At 31.4% G+C, this 23009-nt stretch overlaps 1 protein-coding gene across 1 annotated transcript; it reads left to right on the top strand.

Moving 5' to 3' along the window:
- The first annotated feature begins 551 nt into the window (after positions 1–551).
- On the top strand, positions 552–21760 carry LOC140059853 (protein phosphatase 1 regulatory subunit 14C-like). The gene is made up of 3 exons (XM_072105806.1): positions 552–855; positions 9802–9915; positions 17761–21760. Exons 1-3 carry the CDS (start codon positions 673–675, stop codon positions 17800–17802), a joined length of 339 nt encoding a protein of 112 aa, XP_071961907.1. The 5' UTR covers positions 552–672; the 3' UTR covers positions 17803–21760.
- The last annotated feature ends 1249 nt before the right edge of the window (positions 21761–23009 follow it).

A 23009-nucleotide genomic window follows, 5' to 3' on the forward strand; every position in this document is an offset into this window, starting at 1 on the left:
TTCTGATTTTAATAAATGATTTAATAAAGTGTTTAAATTTACACTGAGCTCCTAATACTTTCATTGAGTGTTGTGATTTATTTAGTACTTAAAACGATGTTTAAAAACCAATAAAAAATGCTTAATACGGCACAATAGGCATTCGGTCACTTGCGGTATTATTGAACAGGGTAACACTCAAGAATTCGACGGTGGTTCGACTTTATCAAGAAACTTATTATAAAAGAATTTTTTTTTTATCCAGATGAAATCGGGGGCACACAAGAAATATTATTCGATAAGCAAAATTGTTTTTCGTCTGGTTTTGACCTTATTTCCAGTTGCAACTCACATTAGTATATTGTACTTTTCTTGACCGTATATTAAATAACGATTCATAAACGAATTTGAATTCTATTTAATCATTTTCAAGAAGAATCATCTTCATTCTTATGAATGAAAAGATCGCCCTCTGGCGTCAGTATTTACAATAATTCTCCCACGTCAACAAAAACACTATTGTTATTGGCTAATGGTAGATTACTTATTCATGAAGCTTGAAAGAACCCGACAGTGACCGACACAACTTATCCATTGATTAGTTGCTGCGCAACTTAACACAGAGAATTAGCCAGTGGAGTAACTAACGAAATCGAAGGTTTGGTAAAAATACAAAACCGCAATTAACGTTAAATGGCTGCTATAAACGATTCAAGGGTGTCTTTTGACGGTAATGGAGGACCGGTAATTACAGACGATAAGAACAAGAAGAGAAATTATAATGTAACTTGTAAATATAACAGGAAACTCATGCGGTTACGGTTGGAAATTGAAGAATGGATGGATGGGAAACTACGGGTGATCTTTGATTGTGAGGTAAGTAGTTACCAAAGGCGATTGAGGGCCCTGGCCCCTGGATGATGCTGAATGTTTTTATTATATAAATAGTACCCACAAATATTTAAGGGTCTGGTGGGGTGTGGAGTAGTTGCTTAAAAGATCAAATGACTAGTAGATTTGAGAGAAGAACTATTACTATAGGTTGACTAGAAAAAAAAACAAGAAATGGTCCAAATGTGATGATACTTAATAAACTGGATATTCATTTACAAAATTATTAAATATACTATATTTGCAAACAAATATTTTGTATTGAAAAGACACCAAAATGATTATAAAATGCTTTAAATATCATTTAAATGTTTAAATAACATTTTAAAATAATAATGATGTAGAATAGGGGACCACATAGAGGTTGGCTGTAGTGTATTGTTAAGACATAATATTTCCCCTTGTTTCACAAAGTGTCCCCTTTTTTAAGGATGTCCCTAAAGGTGGTGTTTGACTAATAGTATAGTTATATATTTAATAATACTGTATATTAAATATAATATAATAATATAAAAATTAGATTAGAATAAAATTACATCCAAATTATTAACCAATATAAACTCTACAAATTCTTTATAATTTGTAAATCCAAACACTGCATTTGCCAATAGAAATGTCTTAGAATGCAGTTTCTGACGTATCGTCAGAAAATGTGATGAATGAATAAATTCACGTTTCATGACATTTCAAATACTTTCGTCGTATAATTTGCTTTCATCGTATCAATGATACGACTAACAGTTTTTAAGTGATGGCTTTCTGTCAGTATGCGTTATATTTACCTGTGATATAGTAGTACGACATAAAAACGTACATGTATTTTTATGTAAGCAGAACTGTATATGTGACCTGCTTAATTATAACAAATTATTGATCATTTCTGTACTTAAAATGACTATTAATATGAGCTTGTACTGTATGTATTTTTAAGTGCAAGTCAGGGCTAAAAAACAAGTATAATTTTCTACTGTTTTATATGACATTTAGTTTTAAACGTGTGTTAAAAGGTCCAATTATTTAAATATCAACATGCACAGGGTTCATAATAAAAAAATGCAAATAAAGTTCTGCTTCCCAAACCTTTCAGTGTTCATTATACATACACTATTACACCAGAACATCCCTGTTCTTTGCAAATCAAAAGCTCCTTATGATAATATTAGATGAGGATTAAAAAAATCCATATAGATTCACAACAAAAAACTGCTCAGCTCAGTTTGATGAGTTTTTACAAGATATGCTTACCAATTATTTTGGTTTTATTATACCAGAGGATATACGGTAGTGTAAAAGGAATAAACATTGTAAGTCTGAAAAAAAAAATAGATTAGTTAGAACATTACCACAAGATGTTCAGGAAACACTTTGTTCAAAAACACATTCCTTGACCTTAAAGCTGTTAAAGTCAATGTTATAAATAATTAGATTTTATATGGAGGTTCTGAAATTGAACAATTATTCTATAGAAAATGTGTTTCTTTGTCCAACACGCACAGTTCATACTCATTATAAATTTTGGAATAATGTATCTTTAAATTGGTTTTAAATTACATGATGCATATAATATAGTATGTTCTAAAATACTTAGCAATCCGGCTTAAAGAAAAAAATCAGTAAAACAGAGAAAGATATTTTGGAAAAATCATAATACCAATTCTTTCCCATATATGACCTCGTAATAGTGGAGGAGTTTGAATTTGGGGAAAATTAGGGGGAAAATTAGGGGGAAATTACCTTAATAACTCAAATTAGGCCTACATACATTAGTCAGTGGGATTTGAGCCATATTTGCATATTTATATGTTTAATTATTGATTGTTTGCAATTGAGAATGTGCCGAAGTTTAATAGTTTATAATTTAAGCATTTTAAGCAATAATGTCCAAATTAAAATCATAAAAAAATGAGTTTTTCTAAATTAATATTATTACAGCCACAATATATTTTACACATACGTGTACACAGTACAGAAAGCGCAACAACGAACGGCAGAACATTTTTTTCGCTCTTCGACAGAGTTGCTTATTGGACTAATGTGCTTATTCGATCATTTACGGTGTATAGCTGAACACCTTTTATAAAATTATCAGATGTTAGAATATGCATACATATCGCTCTGTGAAATACACGATAGATGAAATGATATACTATGCAAATGTGTTCTTGAAATTGGAGTACTGCATAGAATACTAGTTTATTTGGTCTTTATACAATTTTAAGTGTTTTATACAATAATGTTTGTCTTCAAATATAAAGTGTAAATAATCTTTATCATTTCCCTGAATTTTTAGTAGCAATAATATCCCTGGAATTGGGTTATTCAAATTTTAAGTGCAAACAGTTTTAAATTTGTGTACACAGTATAGGTGTCCAAGGGATGGGGGAAGCAGGCAAGGACTCCTGAATTGTTAAGCTCTTTCTACTGTACACTATCACTGTACACTAGTTTGACAAAAAAAGTGTGATATGTAGTGATATGCCCAAATATGGTAGTGATATGACATTAGCATGTCCATATATAGGCACATCACATTTTTTGGTCACATAAAGTTTGATAGTGTAGATAAGGCTTAAAAGATAGAACAATAGGTTAGCACTTTTTAGACCCTCAGGCTGCTTATTTTAAAATCCTGGATCCACCCACTGATACTTAGTGCAAATACTGAGTATAGTTCATAACATTTACTATTTACTTAAATTTTGAGTAATGTACCACCTGTATACACAGTATTATATTTGCTACCCTATGTCCCTGATGAACACTACTTCATTGAGTCAAAACAATAAGTACATTTGTTTTTAGCTTGAAAATAATCTTTATGTTGATTGAGAACAAGTATTTTTAGTCTACACAAATCAGTTTATTATTGAATTGTTCAAATAATTAAATCAAATCATTGTTCTTTTAAAGTTCTCCACAAAAAGATTTATAGCACTAAAGTGTTTGAGCCAATGATCTTGACTGCTCACATGGGCTTATAATGGATAAGATCAGGGTTACAGAGTACATTTGGGTGTAGACAAGGTCCCTTCGGATTGGAGGGTCATGTAATAACCCAGTATCAGGTGTTGATATATACTTAATGTTATACCATACTTTAATTTCAATATATTTCCACAATATTATAACATACATGATATACACAATGACATATAATGTTATGAGTAGTTTGTTAATAAATAAAATTGCATATAATAAATACAATGAAAAGTAGTTCAGTCATGTGGTGGGTGGAGAGTCATATATAATTCACAAAGACTTTAAGTTCGACCAACCAAAGATATAACATTAAATACGAAAAAGAAAAAAATTACATTACATAAACTATATATAATAGAGTCGCTATCCAATCGAGTTTGAACAATACCATGAAAGCCCCAGTGGTCCAATGGTTAGGGCAACTGCATATCAAGCAGACGGTCCGAGTTCGAGTCTCAGTTGGGGCGACTTTTTCTCATTCTCACAGATTTCCTCATCTTTATCGTTTCAAATTAATTAAATTTCAGTATATCACCGGGCGGTTTAAAATTAATGTTCTTTGCCTGATTTGTTTATATAAAAGAAAAAAAAGCTACAATTTCTATTTAAACCACTTCATCTGATCTTAACTGGTCTTATGAAATATATATTTAACGTTCATCATATCTTGATAGTACTGTAGGCTGGTGGCCAACATTACAGTAGTTGACCATTGCATAGCTACTATACTTACAATGTGTTTATATGGGTATTATATGGGTATATGGGTATGAAGGAAATATAATTCCTCCGTGGAGACATATTCAACAAATTGAATTGAAGCCTATTTTTCTTATTTGTCATTAAAATTTCTGGAAATATATTAGTAATTAGAATTAATTAGTTTCATCTTTTATCCAAATAACTAAAATTGTATTTACTTATTTTTCATCAAGTAGTCCAATATCCACTCCAATAATAAAAATTATGTAAATCTATGATTTATACAACAATATTTATTATTATTCTTTTACTTTTATGTTAATTATTATTTATTTGTGACTTTCATTGAAATTTCTAGAAATATATTAGTTAGAATTAATTAATTTTCATCATTTTTTTTATCCAAATAACTATTGTGTTTACTTATTTTTTTATTAAGGCCAATATCCACTCCAATAATTAAAATTATGTAAATCTACGATTTATACAACAATACTTGTTATGTTAATTAAATATGTCAATATAATTTCAATATCTTCTATGGCCTTATTTGGTAATAGAGAGATTACGTTGTTACCATGACTACTGTATATATTTTATTTATTTATTTATTCTATTCTTATTCATCAATTATCCAATCCAATATTTTAAATTATGTAAATCTATGATTCATAGCACAGAATATTTGTTATTGTGTGCTAATTAAAAACAAATATTAAAGTAATGGAATCTTCTTTGTTATGGTTTCATTAATTGAGTTATGTATAGAATACAATGCTCTTCTCCTTTGTCTCTGTAATTGAGTTAAATGCTGTACAAATAATACAGTATTTGCCACTTGTCCCTGGAATGAGTAAACCTATTATAGGTCTATCCATGGCAATATATGAATAATAATGCAGGTTAATTAAACAATAAAAATAAAGGACAGTAATGCTATTTATAGTGTTTACAGTATAAATTAAAATACGCACTTTAAAGACGTACGTCCCCCTGAAAAATATTTTGTTTTGTTTAATAATGCCATTTTAATGTCACATATAAGTTATCCATTTTGAAAATTGGATCTAAACAAAATTTATTTACCTGAAAAAACTGTAATCAAGCAAAAAATTGTCAAATTGGCTGCCATTGTCAGACAATGGATTTTTTGTTGAGTTTAACCGGTGAAAAAAATTTTTTTTTCCTACAGAAGTGATTAACTTTATTAAAAATACAAAATAACATATTCAAAGTCTGATTTAATTAATCTTCATTTTTCATATTTTTGGGGGAAAATACATCTTTAATATTCAGGGAAGTATAAAAATACCTCCCTGCTTCATTAAAGCAACAATTCGGCTCAAATCAGGGAATATTTTCACAGTGTAGCAGTAGCCAATGATCCACAATACCTATTACAATGTTATTGCTACATATTTATCAAATGATGTAGCCAAAAATGCAATACAAAACTACAGTATGTTTTAAAGTCCAAATTTCTGATTAATCAGCAGAATATTGCTAATCAAAATTTTCTAATAAAAATTGTCTCTGGAAAATTAACTGAAAATTGAAATTCTAAAGTACAAAGCAAAAAGAATATATATTTAAAAAAAAACCATTTTGACGCTAAAGCCAGTCAAATGAGAAGTTGTATTAGGAAAAAGGTGTGGAACGAACCAATTCAATTCAATTTATTCTCACAAGATAAATGAGAGTTTGAGAAGTAGAATGCACTAATATGCTGGAGAAACCTAAACTTAAATAAGCCCAGAGGGCTTAAAGGCTAGTTCCACCAGGAACAATACATTTACAAATACCAGACTCTCTGAAAACCGGAAACTCTCCCAAAACCAGACTTTTCTTGAGGTGCAAAAAGGTCCCAAATTCATTTTTACCATTAGAAACACATTCTGAATACAGACTTGCCGGAAAACCAGACATAATTCGCCAGCCCAAAGGTATCCAGTATTGGGAGAGTTGACTGTACTGTATATACAAGCAGTACATGACAATAATTAGCTAGTTAAATATTATCATTGGAAATTTCATCATTTAAGTTAACAACATACGGAATCAGATTGCAAAAATCACAGAACCCGATTGGTTGAGGTTACCTGTAATCGCCGTTTATGTTAAAACTACACTGTTAACGCGATGAGACTAAAAGGTTAAACCAAATTACGATTGGGTTGAACTTTTTATCACGCCCAATTACTATTACATCATACCCAATCATCCATAAATATTTTTGTATACATAAAGGACACGCGATAGATAATTCAAGTGTTTAAAAATATATTACTTCATCATGATACCAATTGTTTTGGAGACGCAGTTGTGTTATGTACAAGTTTTCATCCATAATATTTTACATAACAATTGTATATAAACTATCATTGTTGATTTAATTATATTTACACATCGCACATTTTCTGAGGATAATCAATGGTTTATGGTGGTAACGCAGATGCTTACTATTTGCATGGTTCAATACGAAATTGAAATATTTAAATTTGTCAAAATGAAAAGATGACAAATTTATATGCAAATGTTTCATTCAAAGTCTTGCACTATATGCATGCATTGTAATGGTGATGCTAAAATTGTAATACAGTTCAGTCAACTCTCCCAATACAGACACCTTTAGGATGCCCAAATATGTTGGGTTTCCAGAAAGTCTGGTATTCTGAATTTGTTTTTAATGGTAAAAATGAATTTCGGACTGTTTGGAAAATTCTGGTATTTGGAGAGTTGACTATCTAATAACAACAATTTATTTGATAACATGTAGAATTATGTTTTTAAAAAAGCCCAAAAAAATTTAATATAGTACAGTAAACTTTCCTCAATACCAGGCTGTCTGAAAACCAGACTTTTTCCCCCGAGTGCAAAAGCTTCAAAATTCTTTTTTAAATTAAAATTAATAATTAATTAAAAACACAATCAGAATAACAGACTTTCTCAAAAACAGATTGAGTTGACATTATATTGCATGATTAAATTTTGACTAAAACTGGCTGATATTACTTCACAAAAGAAGGAAAATAAAAGGTCCAACACCAGACACCCCTCGGGCTGGTCAAATATGTCTAATTTTTCATAAATGTTTGTTTTTTAAGATGTGTTTTTTATGCACCCGATTCCCAGTGCTGTATCCCCACATACTATCTATTTCCGAAGTATCATAGGAATATTTGATACAACATCTCATTCATATCACATGTGGTGCCTGTATCATGTAAGGTTAAAAGTCTGGTTTTCAGTTTCCAGAAAGAGTGGACTGTATTCCAACTTCACACCATTTAACATCTATGATATTATTTTGGAAAACGAATTCATTGAATTATGCTCTCAATGATCAGAATGTGAATTGATCTTTCTTGTCGTGTCGTATGGAATTACTGCACAGCAGGTACGGTAACGGTATCCTTGTTACCCGTTAGTCATTGCGTATCAATTATTGAACCGGTAACTTAACTCTAACCTGGAGTATTACGTTCTTGAGTCATGGATATCAATGCCCTATTATTAAAGCTTCGTGTACACTATCAAAGTAGTTAGATATCCCCAAATATGGTAGTGATTCACCCAAATATGGTAGTGATATGACATCATCATGTCCATATATGGGCACATCACATTTTTGTCACATACAGTTTGATAGTGTAGACAGAGCTTAAGAATGCACATTTTGGCAAAGTTAGTTTAGTGTGGACGAAACTTTCCATATCTCTATAAAATTTACTTAATTTTTAAACTAACTGTTTTTTAATATAAAAAACAAATTCAACCATTATCTGCTTCGATAAACAATATTGTAATCTGAGATTTTAATTACTCTGTATATAAGCAATACTTTCACAATTGTATGGCGCTTGATGCCAAATATAGCAACGTACTAGTAAACAATTAATGATGGTACATAGATTACTGCCAGAACTTTACAAAAAGCCATACACATCGTAAGATCCAACTGTTTAAAGTTAGTCAGTAATGATTGCCTTCATAACTACGCTCTATACTAGTTTCGTATTCTACCCTAAACAGCTACACACCCTAGGAATGTTACCATGGGATCCCTGTGGTGTGACTTGATGTGTAATTGTACCCCGGAGTCTGTCACAACAAACATTCTAAGATGGTTTAACTGGGTGTGACCATGTATAAATATGTGTGTAATTGTTTACCACAAGGCACTGTAATTATTAAACAATTTGAAAAATTGCTAGAACAAATAAAAACAATGTTTAATTAAAAAAAAAATTAATTAAAATTAACTACTAAGAAAATGTATATTTTTCATTTACTGATTCTCTTCATTTGCATGTGCCACATGTTATACATGCTCATAGTTTCTGAGTGTGCACAGAATGACTTTTCGACTCGACAGTGGGGTTCCCGACAAAGGAAAGTTGATAGAAGATGAAAAGTGATATTTATAGTCTGTGCTCTAAATTGCTCTCTGCAATAAATGCCATGGGAAATGTACTCGACCAGGGGCAGATCTAGAGGGCCCCGGCCGATCCGCCAGATTACAAAAAAAATTAAAAATAGGACATCAAATTAAGTTCAACCATTTTGAGGCCTTTCCTCCCCCCCCCCCCCTCTATTTCAAAATCCTGATCCGTACCTGTCGGTTTCCTAGCTTTCAATCTGTAGCTCAATCACTACAGTATGTACCCATTTCTACTCGTTGGTATATTGTACAGTGATATGAAAAAGGAATTAAACATGTAGCAAATAACAAGGCAACCTTCATCAATTCTATGTGTTACATCTTATTGTTTGACATTTGAAAGCAGATGACTTCTAGTGACATCATACATAATTATTTATTCATAGAGTTTCACCTTCTCATGGAAAAACTACTATTTAATGGTTCCGGTAGACTAATTGAAACAGCCATGAATAAGTTGTGCAGGTATCCAAACCAATGATGCATTATATAATATAGTATTACTGTAAATATTAAATAGACATTAAACAAATGTTTGCAAAAACAATTGATGGTAGATAATGTATTGTAGCACAACTTTTGGTAATATATTTTGAATAGCAATATCTGTGTGGGTGAACAAATCGCAGGGTGATGAATACCGTACAAAGATCTGAAGAAAAACAGTGCTATAAAGCATATACTGTAAGCAGACGAAAGGGGGTCAGGTAAACTTTGAAAATGAAAAATAGAAAGATAGGACATGCAGTTTGAGCGCTTAATGTTGAAATATTTATGACCTACAGTATTTATTCATTTTGTTTTTTCAGGATGGTGAAGATTACGATATTGAAGTAGATATTGATAATGTTTTACTATTAGATGAAACAGAACGATATAGTAATTTAAAAGATTTATTGCGAGATGCATCTAAACCTACAGACGTAAGTATAAGGATTTAATATTAACAGATAGAGAAAATATAATAAAAATAATGGTCAATTATGTAAAAGCACCCCCCCCCCCCCTTTTTTTCCCACATACACTCCCCTGAAAACATCTGGGGATTTTAATAGCGAGCCTGTATTTCAATTGAATAATTTTTTATGCCCAGCACTAAACACTTGATATGGTGTTAAAATGCTTTAATTTATAATGAATACAGGTTGGTAGGGTTGTCTATAAATAAACCAAATTTTCATTTATTATAAATAAAAATTTATTGAAATACACATGCAGTTGCGACAACTGATAATTAATTAACAAAAGGCCAAATTTAACCAATTTACGTTAGTGCTTGCTTCATTGAACATGTCAAAAACATCAATTTGTAAAAAATGATTTGTCAAAAAGGCTCTATATTAAAAAGTTATTTATACCGTTTTGTAAACATGGCAGTGACGGTACTGATCCCATAGAGATATTATAGTTCACTATAATATCTCTATGCTGATCCTGATGGTTGTATAAAACGTGGCATATAGGTACCTTTTTGTGTGTTTTATTAGGTCTTATTTAAAAGGTGGTGTGAAGGGGATTTTAATTTCCTAAAATACTGTTTGCATAACTGGGTGGGTTGCTCTGACAAAAAGAATCAATTGTACAGAACCAATCTCGTACAAGGGTAATGTAAATAAGAATGGATGGCGACAAAGGAAGCCTTCTTGGTACAGTTGCTGTTAATATAATCATCACATATGGGATGATTACCTACTGTACAGTGTGATGATGACATAGTGGGATCATGTGTGATCATTACACGAATCATTACACATGTGATCATACAATGTGAACATACATGTCTGATCATACAATGTGAACATACATGTCTGATCATACAATGTGAACACACATGTCTGATCATACAATGTGAGCATACATGTCTGATCATACAATGTGAACATACATTGTGAGCATACATGTCTGATCATACAATGTGAGCATACAGGTCTGATCATACAATGTGAGCATACATGTCTGATCATACAATGTGAACATACATGTCTGATCATACAATGTGAACATACATGTCTGATCATACAATGTGACCATACATGTCTGATCATACAATGTGAACATACATGTCTGATCATAGAATGTGATCATAGAATGTGAACATACATGTCTGATCATACAATGTGAACATACATGTCTGATCATACAATGTGAACATACATGTCTGATCATATATTGTGAGCATACTTACATGTCTGATCATACAATGTGAGCATACATGTCTGATCATACAATGTGAACATACATGTCTGATCATACAATGTGAACATACATGTCTTATACAATGTGAACATACATGTCTTATACAATGTGAACATACATGTCTGATCATACAATGTGAACATACATGTCTGATCATACAATGTGAACATACATGTCTGATCATACAATGTGAACATACATGTCTGATCATACGATGTGAACATACATGTCAGATCATACAATGTGAACATACATGTCTGATCATACAATGTGAACATACATGTCTGATCATACAATGTAAACATACATGTCTGATCATATATTGTGAGCATACATGTCTGATCATACAATGTGAGCATACATGTCTGATCATACAATGTGAACATACATGTCTGATCATACAATGTGAACATACATGTCTGATCATACAATGTGAACATACATGTCTGATCATACAATGTGAACATACATGTCTTATACAATGTGAACATACATGTCTTATACAATGTGAACATACATGTCTGATCATATATTGTGAGCATACATGTCTGATCATACAATGTGAACATACATGTCTGATCATACAATGTGAACATACATGTCTGATCATACAATGTGAACATACATGTCTGATCATACAATGTGAACATACATGTCTGATCACACAATGTGAACATACATGTCTGATCACACAATGTGAACATACATGTCTGATCATACAATGTGAACATACACATCTGATCAATACACATGTAGTCAATACACACATAAACTGTACATTAGATGGAAAATCGGGAGCAGACTATGACGTAAGCTAGTTTAATTTTAGTACACAGCATCATTTTTATGTGTCATATATGAGATACTAAAATACATTATACATCCTATACATATGATAAATCACATTCTAGCTAGAGTTCCACTATAATACTGCGGTTGGTTGGTAATCATGTTCTTTGGCTAACCTGTAATTTTACAATCTAAATGTCTTTGTGTGCTTTAACAAAGCCTTTCAATTGTTACATGATTTAAAAGATCTCCAAAAATAAGTCAGGCAGATAATACCTCTTTCAAAAGGCTTGAATAAAAGAGATGAATTTACTGGTTAAGTGGTTTTCTCATAAAATACCCCCTTCCACCATACCCCCACTTTTGGTATAATATACCATAGCCAGAATAGTACTACAGTAATTGCATAGTACTTTAATAATTAGCTTAAAATATAATTTACTTAAAGATATATTGTTCCTCTAAACATTTATTTCTATATATAGATTCTATTGTCTGAAATAAAGAATTAAAAAAAATATTACAGTATAGTATATCACATTTACATAAATCCATTAATATATTATTCCTTAATAAACAAAACCCAAAAGTGAGATAATTATTAGTTATTCTAATTAGCTAATTGCAATCAATCCTAAATCCCATGGGGATGTAAATTGCGTCTTACAAATTACGTCAACACATCGCGCATTTAGTTTGTTATTCAAGTCTCGCAGCACGAATGCATGGTAATTTAGAGAGAAATGTAAATGGTTTTTGTGGTACTGTACATTTGGATGAGTCATATTGGTGTTTAACATAATATGCTGAATCCCTGGTTAATTATTACACTGCTATCAATACTACATTTGATGATAGGTTTTAGCTCAGTGAAGCATATACTGGAAGTTCTGATGTATTAATGCTCAAATTCCATATATAAATAATGTTCAAATGATGCTTTCATATTATTATCCTGTGTTATTATCCTCCAACATACTTCCATAATGTTGCAGCCAGTAATCAGCGCAGTTGGTGCTTTGATCTAACCAGATACCATTTGTAGGTGGACAGAGTGTCTTGCCTAAAGGAAACACGCAATGCGCCAAGCATGTATTAGACTCGAACTCGCGACCAAAAGTTCCAACACACTATACACAACACGCTCTCAGTAGCAGGCCTGGGGCTAATAATTATGGACAGTTATAATTCTGAAATATATTTATTTTTTTACTAGCACCTTCAGCAGTAGAACTGCCTTAAGGCATGGACAAGATGCTATACTTTTCATTAGGCTATGCTCCTCAAGGGTCATTTCTTGTCACTACATCCATTAAACTTTATTTGCTCTGATGCTTCCAGACCTGACCATTTCATCAATGTCTACACTCTATATGTTGTTCTTAGAAATATGCAACATGCCATTGACATTGTTTGTTTTCCAGGAAAATGTATGTTTACTGTGGAATACCATTGATACCGCAATCTTTCCTGTTCACAGTAGACCACACATTATAGAAAAAGGTTGGATGTATCTGGTTAATAAACTTCTTTCGTTTATAATGGACGGATAATTAAAATTCCTCTTTTAGGAAACTGTAGAGCGTAATGATTGTCTGACTTAAATTGCAAACTATGGAACGCCGTTTACACAACATTTCGATTATATGAATGTTATGACTTGATATGTGAATGAAATGCATCGATATGAATTTCATGGCACGATATGAATGTTTTAAATGAAATGCTTTGAATTTAATGTTTTGAATGAAATGTTTTGAATGAAACATGTTTTGAATGAAATATATTTTGAATTTAATGTTTTGAATGAAATGTTTTGAATAAAATATGTTTTGAATGAAATATTTTGAATGAAATGTTTTGAATGAATTGAATTGGATGCTTTGAAAAGTCAAACTATTGAAGGAGTATATCATTCCCGCTCACGATTTTTTTCTTAACCTCTTAAGCCATGGTATCCTCTTCTCCTCTCGAAATGTTGCGTAAACGGCGTTCCATAGAAAACAGTTAGGCATACTGTATTGTATTAAATCAGTTCTTCCAATACCGGACACCTTTGGGCTGGCCGAATATGTCTGGTTTTCTGGAAAGTTTGGTATTCAGAATGTGTTCCTAATGGTAAAAATGAATTTGGGACCGTTTTGGGAGAGTTTCCGGTTTTTAGAGAGTCAGTTATTGTGAGAGTTAATACTAAACTGGTAAATGTTACTCAACTTTCTCAATGCTGTATTATGCTTTATGATTATTATTTAAAATGATTATACATTAAATGGTATCCACATTCTAATGACGATACTGACATTATTCCTGTATTTGTGCTTTTTTTTATGAGCACTAAGAATTATTATTCAATATATTATTATCAATATATTATTATTATCACACATGTACAGAATTTTATATCAATAAAATTGCTACATTTTATGAGCTATTTTAATTACCTTTTTATGGAAATTATTACTAGTAATAGTACATTGGTACTGTAGTACATAGAACAGGAATATATTATCAAAAAAATACTAAAAAATGATGGTAAATAAAAAAATGGTTATTAAATTTCATGATGTTTTTGTAACCTTGTTTTTATCGAGAACATCGCAAACATTTGTTGATGGCGTTTAAAATTATGGAAAAGAGCCACACATAAATGCATTAATAACCAACATCTTTTTCTCCATCTGAAGGACGAGTCAATGAGAGTGAAGCACTGACATGCCTTTTCACACCTTACTCCGATTCCTTACGATTGCGTCATTTAAACTAAAAACAGAATGCAAAGTAAATGGATCAATAGACGTTTGGCAACCTTTGAATATATCATCAACACGTTTAATGACTAACAACACTTTACTATGCGTTTAAGAGCAATAAATATGGACTAGATTCATAATTAGAGGTCATATCAAGGTCATATGGCTATATGCAATTATAATATTAACTTATTAGCTACAAGAATCACCTGCTACAAAAACTGAAAGTTCGCTAATTGTAGACATCAAGAACAGGCAATGAAAAATAAGTCTTGTTAGGATTCAAACATTATACGTAATTGTCACACGTCTATTTGTAATTACACTGTACATGTTTTTGTTAAATTTTCACATAATCATAATACATTATTAACATGGTATTATAAACATAGTTCAGATACAGTAGGAATAGGCCAATTGTTTTTCCTTCTCGTAGTATAGATTGATATGTAGGTTTATATATTTATGCAAATTTCTAAGGATAACCATAAAGCAAGTTCATTCACCATCCGTCTTTATTTACAAGACAAACATATACACAAGACGCTCTATAAACAAAGTCTTATTACAAGTCTTTCGGAATGAACAAAATTGTTTATCACGGCAAATGTAGCATAGCCAATGCTACACAATACAATCCCACCTTATTGTTACACATGTAGCATTAGTAAAAGGTAAAACCTACTGGGGTATGGTATTTTAAAACTGAGCATGTTTGTGGCTTATGAATATTTTTGCCAATGTAGCATAAAGCGAATGCTACAGAACACAATCCCACCTTATTGTTACACATGTAGCATTAGTAAAAGCTAAAACCTACTGGGGGTATGGTATTTTAAAATGAGCATATGTCGGTCATGAATATTTTCGCCAATGTAGCATAGCTAATGCTACACAATACCACCTTATTGTTACACATGTAGCATTAGTAAAACCTAAAACCTACTGGGGGTATGGTATTTTAAAACTGAGCATGTTTGTGGGTCATGAATATTTTCGCCAATGTAGCATAGCCAATGCTACACAATACCACCTTATTGTTACACATGTAGCATTAGTAGAAGGCAAAACCTACTGGGGTATGGTATTTTAAAACTGAGCATCTGTATGTGGGTCATGAATATTTTCGCCAATGTAGCATAGCCAATGCTACACAATACCACCTTATAGTTACACATGTAGCATTAGTAAAAGCTAAAACCTACTGGGGGTATGGTATTTTAAAACTGAGCATGTATGTGGGTCATGAATATTTTCGCCAATGTAGCATAGCCAATGCTACACAATACCACCTTATTTTTACACATGTAGCATTAGTAAAAGCTAAAACCTACTGGAGGTATGGTATTTTAAAACTGAGCATGTATGTGGGTCATGAATATTTTCGCCAATGTAGCATAGCCAATGCTACACAATACCACCTTATAGTTACACATGTAGCATTAGTAAAAGGTAAAATACTAGGCGTATGGTATTTTAAAACTGAGCATGTATGTGGGTCATGAATATTTTCGCCAATGTAGCATAGCCAATGCTACCAAACTACTGCTACACAATACCATACATGTTATTGCTACACATATCAAATGGTATAGTCCATAGATATATTACAGTGAACACTATAATATCTCTATGTATAGCCAAAAATGAAATAAAAATCATGTTTCCTACTATAATCTAAATTCAGATTGACCAGCAGTTTTAATCAAAATTTGTTATATCAACATTTTTCCTTTTATCATTTATAAAAATATAATTTATTATGAAAAAAATAATAATCTTAATATTAATGTAAAGCAATGCATGTATTACCTTATTAGATGTTGATAGTCAACCTACACATTTTTTGTTCCAAGATAGCTTCAGGTAAACAGAATCATTAATATTAAGCCTAATTGATACCAACCATAAAATTAATCAACAAAATTGTGTTTTTGCTTTTACTACTGTATACTAATCTGTCTCTATGACTCAGAAATATTCAGAAAAGAAGGTACATAATCATTTAATAATAATTTATGATGCTACTGGATTAATGGAATAAATACATAGACAGAAGAATAGAGACAGTCAATTTCTGCTGCATAACAATGAATAACTATTTGAAAATAGATTGAAAATACATAAAAAGTTTGTGCTTCTAAAAAAACCATTTACATCATTGGGTGGTTGTCAACAAAAACATTAACAATACCTACAATAAGCATAGGCGGATGCTACTGTAGCATCGGTCAACGGTCAATCAAATACCGTTATTTTGGGTTGCAGCTAAAAGTAGCACAGCATCAGGTAAAATTTTGTACAAATACCCAATCGATTGGTAAACCGTTACATTTTTCTAAACGTCTTTTAACCACTTAATTGAAATTTGTCCTGTTTCTGCTGCCAAGGGGTATTTTATTTCTCGCAACAGAAACAGGCCCAAGGAAGCAGACTTGCTATCCTGTTTGTGGTCTTGGGAGATATTGTACTTTTAGCCACTGTTTAGTCTCATTCTTTGAATAGGATGTTACATCATTAAAACCCTGTGTGAAGTACAAAAGACAAAATACAACTATGTACTTTGTTCATATATTGAAAGGGTTCGTCTTTTTATGTGCTAAATATAATGCATCGTGCATAAAAGAAAAGACCTACTGGACTATAGTGTTCATGTTATTTTGTTTTATGATGGACCATGGATATTCACCATTGAAAAAATATTAAAATTTGGAAAAATATATTCAATAAACAAGCTATAAGCGGTAAAAGAATTTATAAAGAATGTACTTTCTCACATATGAATAAAAGTTGATCCATTTATAATTGTATTAAAATATATAAGTATTACAAATTTTAGTAAATTTTATCTCTGTAAAACAACCCCAAATATGTACAGCTGTAACTATGCATCATATACTGTATTATAACTGATGGATGTGAAAAGCTAGTTACAAAATCATTTAAAGTCATTCGGTAAATTTTACCAAATGTTTTATGTGTTGAGTGATATAAGCTTTCAATTGTTAACATGTTTTTCTTTTTGTTTTCTAGGATTTCATAAAAGAACTGTTAGAGCGGATAAAGTGCTTGTAGCCGCTGCCGGCACTTAATTGAAAATAAAAACATTTGACAGTTTATGGAATTACAGAAGTTACCTTAACGAGAAACCCTAACCCACTGATAGTGTTAGATGTGTTAAATGCGTACAGAGTGGATTAAATATTGCGGTGAATGCCAACGCTAATTGCCCATTACTTGACGTCTGCAAGCAAGATAAATGCGCTACACCAGTTTATTTTGTTATAATTTACAATGCCTGTGACTGAGATTAATTATAAAAGAATTAATTATTCAAAGGCGTTATCATACATACAGTCATCGAACTGCAGTTTCGTTTCAGAGTTTAATGGAGAGCCGTAGGTCAATAGGTTTATAATATGCGTTCATATCGCAGTTTTGTTTGTTCTGAAATTGCAAAATTTAGGCCTACTTGAAAGCACTTTGAAAGTTAATTATTAATCCTGGTTTCGCAAGGTTATCTCTTGACGATAAACACCATGATATACAGTACAACTAGTAGTACATGGTAGTTAATGATTAAACAGGTCTGTATGTGTGATTGCATTTTAGGATCATATTGGCCTATTAATATAACATATTAGATATCCTAGTGCGTTTCCTGGTGTTTTACCACAGGATGACCAAAGGTCGCTATACTTGACTTTTTAATATTTCATAATGTAGATATTATGACTTTACAACATGCTTTATACAAATAGATACATATCTTATTTTATGAATGAATTGTTCATTTTCATCATAAGATGTCTAATTAAACACAGGTTGTAAACTGTTCATTTCCTTTCTAATTGTGTTCTTGTATACAATATGCAATAACTTCAAGCACTTTGTATTGTATGTAAAGATACAAACTGTAAATAGTCAAGCACGTGCTGTGGCGCTTACAAAATTGTAAAAATAGTTTCTGTAAGGCGCTTTGTATGAGCATTTACAGTAGTAATGCTAATAAAAAGCAAATAATATATACAATTCTGTAATCCACAAAACACCACAGTGCCAAACTGTACAAAAACTGTATGTATCGACCATTTTTAATTGTTTTTAAATTAAGTATTGCATTTTAAAATTTTGCCTTGAATTCAAGACAATCTTGAAAACGATCTGTATGTAATGTAATTTTGTTTTCAAATTATTACACATACTGTAATACAATTACATGTTGGTGTATTGTAGGATTACCATATTCTGTAATAATTGAGCAGTGGTTAACATATTGAATAGAAAAAGAATGTTAGTTTCACATTCATGAGGATTTGAAATTTTGTTTTGATTAGGGGTTTTATTTTAAGCCATTGGCTATTGTGATGTACAAACACGAGAGTAAAGCCTGGTTTCCATTAAAATCGCTACAGCGTTTCCATTAAAATCGCTACACGCGCAGATGTCGCCGACGCAATCGGGAAGGCTCCCCGATTCATCGCAGTCAAATCGGCAAAGTTCAACCATGTTCAACTTTGCCAATTTTGTCGGCGATGAATCGTAATACGCGTACCAAAGAATATTTAGCACTCGCGTACTAGATCCCCGATAAATTCTAGCGTTTCCATAGAATCGCTACGCTCTGTCGTGTAGCGATTTTATGGAAACCAGGCTTAATAGTATAGAAGGTGATTTGGCAATTTACAAAGATTGGAATTGCGATTGTAATCGGTCAATTTCGACGAAAAATTCTGTAAATGCCACTTTAATTCTGTTAATGCCATACCTAGGGTAAAAACATGCGAACATACTGCTAAGAAAGGAATTGGATAAAACTGCTAAAAAACACCCCAACAAAAATATAAAAAACTAGTCAATTTTAATATTGACATTGAGTTAAAATACTTTTTAAAACATCTCTAGCAAAGCCAGGCTATAAAAAATAGTATATTTAACTTAGTAAGCAAACTGTATTTTATGGATTCATTTTCTAACAGTCCCAGAATGCTATATATGTAAATATTTAACTAGTATTAAATAATAGTGTGTGGTAGTAGAATGCCAACCATAAAGACAAGATGTTTTAGTGTTTAATGTAAATATTTAATAAAAGAAAAAGAGTGTTTGCTAGGGCATTTCATTTCTATGTGGTACAACACACTATGTGTATAGTGCTGTAATATAATACTAACGGTAAACACAGTGCTACTACTAGTCCATGTTAAACTGACGATTACATTTGACCATGATTTTTAAGCACAGGTAGAGAAATTGCATGGGGTGGGGGAAATGTCCAGATAATAATAAATTCAATGCAATTTTAACTACACTGTACTTGAAAATTCTGATACACATATTCAGTTTAAAATATGAATCAATTACTCAACTGTTAATGTAATTTCTTATTCGTTCACACCGAACTGTCTAACCAATTTGGTTGACTAAAGCTCTGTCTACACTATCAAACTTTATGCGACAAAAAACGTGATGTGCCCATATATGGACATGATGATGTCATAATATCACTACCATATTTGGGCACATCACACTTTTGTTGTCAAACTAGTTTGATAGTGTAGACAGAGCTTTAATAAAAGATACACCTTAATTTAATCAACACTTCATACAAATTCTGTATTTTCTAGTTTGATACAATACTGGGATTTAGTAATACAGTAGTTTGGATAGAATTGAATCATTTGTACTTTTTTCACTCCAAGAACTGGTTTTATAAACAGACATTATGTCAAATTGTCTACATACTGTGATAAATTTATGCATAATTTAGCATAATTTAAACTAAATTGCAGCGAGGCAATCTAATGACCAGCATAGTATGTGGTTCACATATGTGCATATTCACAATATATTTTTACTTGAAAACTGGTTCTGAACTATTCAGTAGGCCTATGTCACAAACTCTCAGTGTGTCATGCAGTACAATATTTTAATGCATACAAATAATTAAAAGTGTGTTTTTAATAATTGTTGCTTGCAACATGCCTTATCACACCAACTGATGTTAAATGATTCAATGTTCATGACATTTGAAACATGTGATTGACTTAAATTTTATAAAATGGTGGAATATGAAAATAAAATGTACAGTATTTATAACAGTACCTTTAAAAATGTAGTGTGAATGACAACATAGTTCACTATTGCAACACACATTAGCATAAGCAGGAATTAGCGCCAAGCCAAGTAAAACCACTTAAATGGAGGTTTAAGTTTCACAGGTTACTACAGCATGTATTAAAATACACAATTTGTTTATATACAGTAGAATCCCTCCTTTGGGTCGCTATATAAGCTTGGTTGCTACTAGGATGCTACAAAAGGATGTAAACGCAAGATGGATAATTTGAAATGTACTTTTCATTGGTCAACTTGCTTGCATTGTGTATACGTCCTTGCATGGCGTCTCTAGTGGAAATCAAGCTTATTGGGTACAATTTCTTGTAAAGAAACATAGGAAAATAACGTTTTAACGCTATGGCCAATCCATATTCAAGGGAAACCTCTTTTAGAGGGATGCTTTGTTGGGTCCCCTAGATGTTCTATTGTACCTCTGATTTTATTTCATGTTGGTCTACTGATGTTCCTGATTTTATTTGTCCATCACAACTTTTTAAAATTGTCCATTTATCGTTGTTGTTTCTGTGTTATGGGTAGGTACTGTTTATTTTATAGCCTAAGTTCAACAGATTTGAGGAGTGTTTAAATCCATCCATGTTTACATGTATTGCCTCTCTCCAATTATAGACCTCTTATAATTGTATAAACATTTTGGGATAACCAATCCTGTGTGGTCTTTAATTGGGAGAACTACAAAAACTCTGTATGACGATTTTATAACATTTAAAATTAAGTTAATTTTGACTGACTTGGTGCCATTATTCATTTTGAACTAGTAGTTATTGTTGTTTTTTTTCCGTTTTGGAAAGTTTGTCTTTTTCTTTTGTCAATTTTCAAGCATGGAATTGTTTGTATTTGTGTATTAGAAGTATTGTTATTATCATATTAAATAAAGTAACGTGATCTAAATTCATGCATTTTACTGTTTATATCGAATATATTCAAATGTAATTGTTGTCTCAACTTTACTTTACTATACTGTAATTTGCAGATAGACCATGTCAAATTGATTTTACTGCAGCAACTACACTTTATTTAATCTTTAAAGGCCCATTTACACTAGGACAATAACGATCGACTATAAATAAACAAATATGCATTGTTTATACATAAAACAAAAGAAATCTAACAAGTTTTAATTCTAGAATTATTTAGGAACCATCTATGCTTCCTTTAATTAAAATGATATTTTCACACGTCCAATCAAATGAAGTCATAATTAGTAAGAGCAATAATATCGTGACAATACAAAGAATTTTTTTGTTTTATTGATGTCATTTGATTGGATTTTTTAAAATATTATTTTTTTATCAAGGACAGCATAATTGAGTGTTCTATAATTCTAGAACGAAAACCTTTTTAAATTCTTTTTATTCTTATCTATTTATCGTCGATTGTTATCGTCCTAGTGTAAATGGGCCTTTAACCTATATTTATGCAATTATTTTGCAAGCTTTTGTGGGTAAAATAACTGTAAATTGCAGTGACATAGACTAAATAGTACGGCGGAAAAAACCAAAATCATACATTATTGCAGTAAAATTAAGTTACTGCAGTACCAGTAGAATAGTTTTGACATGATCCGTAAGTTTCTAAAATTAATGTTTGCGACTACAAAAATATTAAAACTTATTATAGTAGGAAAAAAAAAACTCTATCACCCTTTTTATCCACTCATCCTAACTACACCAATTATTCCAGATACTAAAAAGGTTTATTGTTTAGTTGTTGACTTTAAAACCAGGCTGAAATAATTATAATCAATATTTACAGTACTAAAATAACACACAGAAATATTGGAATAGTTTCAGATAGAATTGCCAGTCATTGCTGCTGTATAGATTTGTTTACATAACACCCAAGTTGCTCATAATTAAATCCAATGACAACATCAAGTGTAAAGGTAGCCGAAGGATTGTAACAAAGCCTATGTAATTAGCTGTATTGGAACAATTGCATAACCATGGAGAACAGTGTATAACAAAAGGTTGGCAACACAAGAAGCTTTAATATTGTATTCTTTGTTAGTGAATAATGCAGAAGAAAGATGTGTGTAGATTGAAATATTTTAAAGATATTTGACAAAATTCATCTTAAGCTCTGTCTACACTATCAAACGTTATGTGAACAAAAAAAAACACTTTTTTGTCAAACTAGTTTAA

Source organism: Antedon mediterranea, chromosome 10 (assembly GCF_964355755.1).
Source record: "Antedon mediterranea chromosome 10, ecAntMedi1.1, whole genome shotgun sequence".
Taxonomy (NCBI): Eukaryota; Metazoa; Echinodermata; class Crinoidea; order Comatulida; family Antedonidae; genus Antedon; species Antedon mediterranea.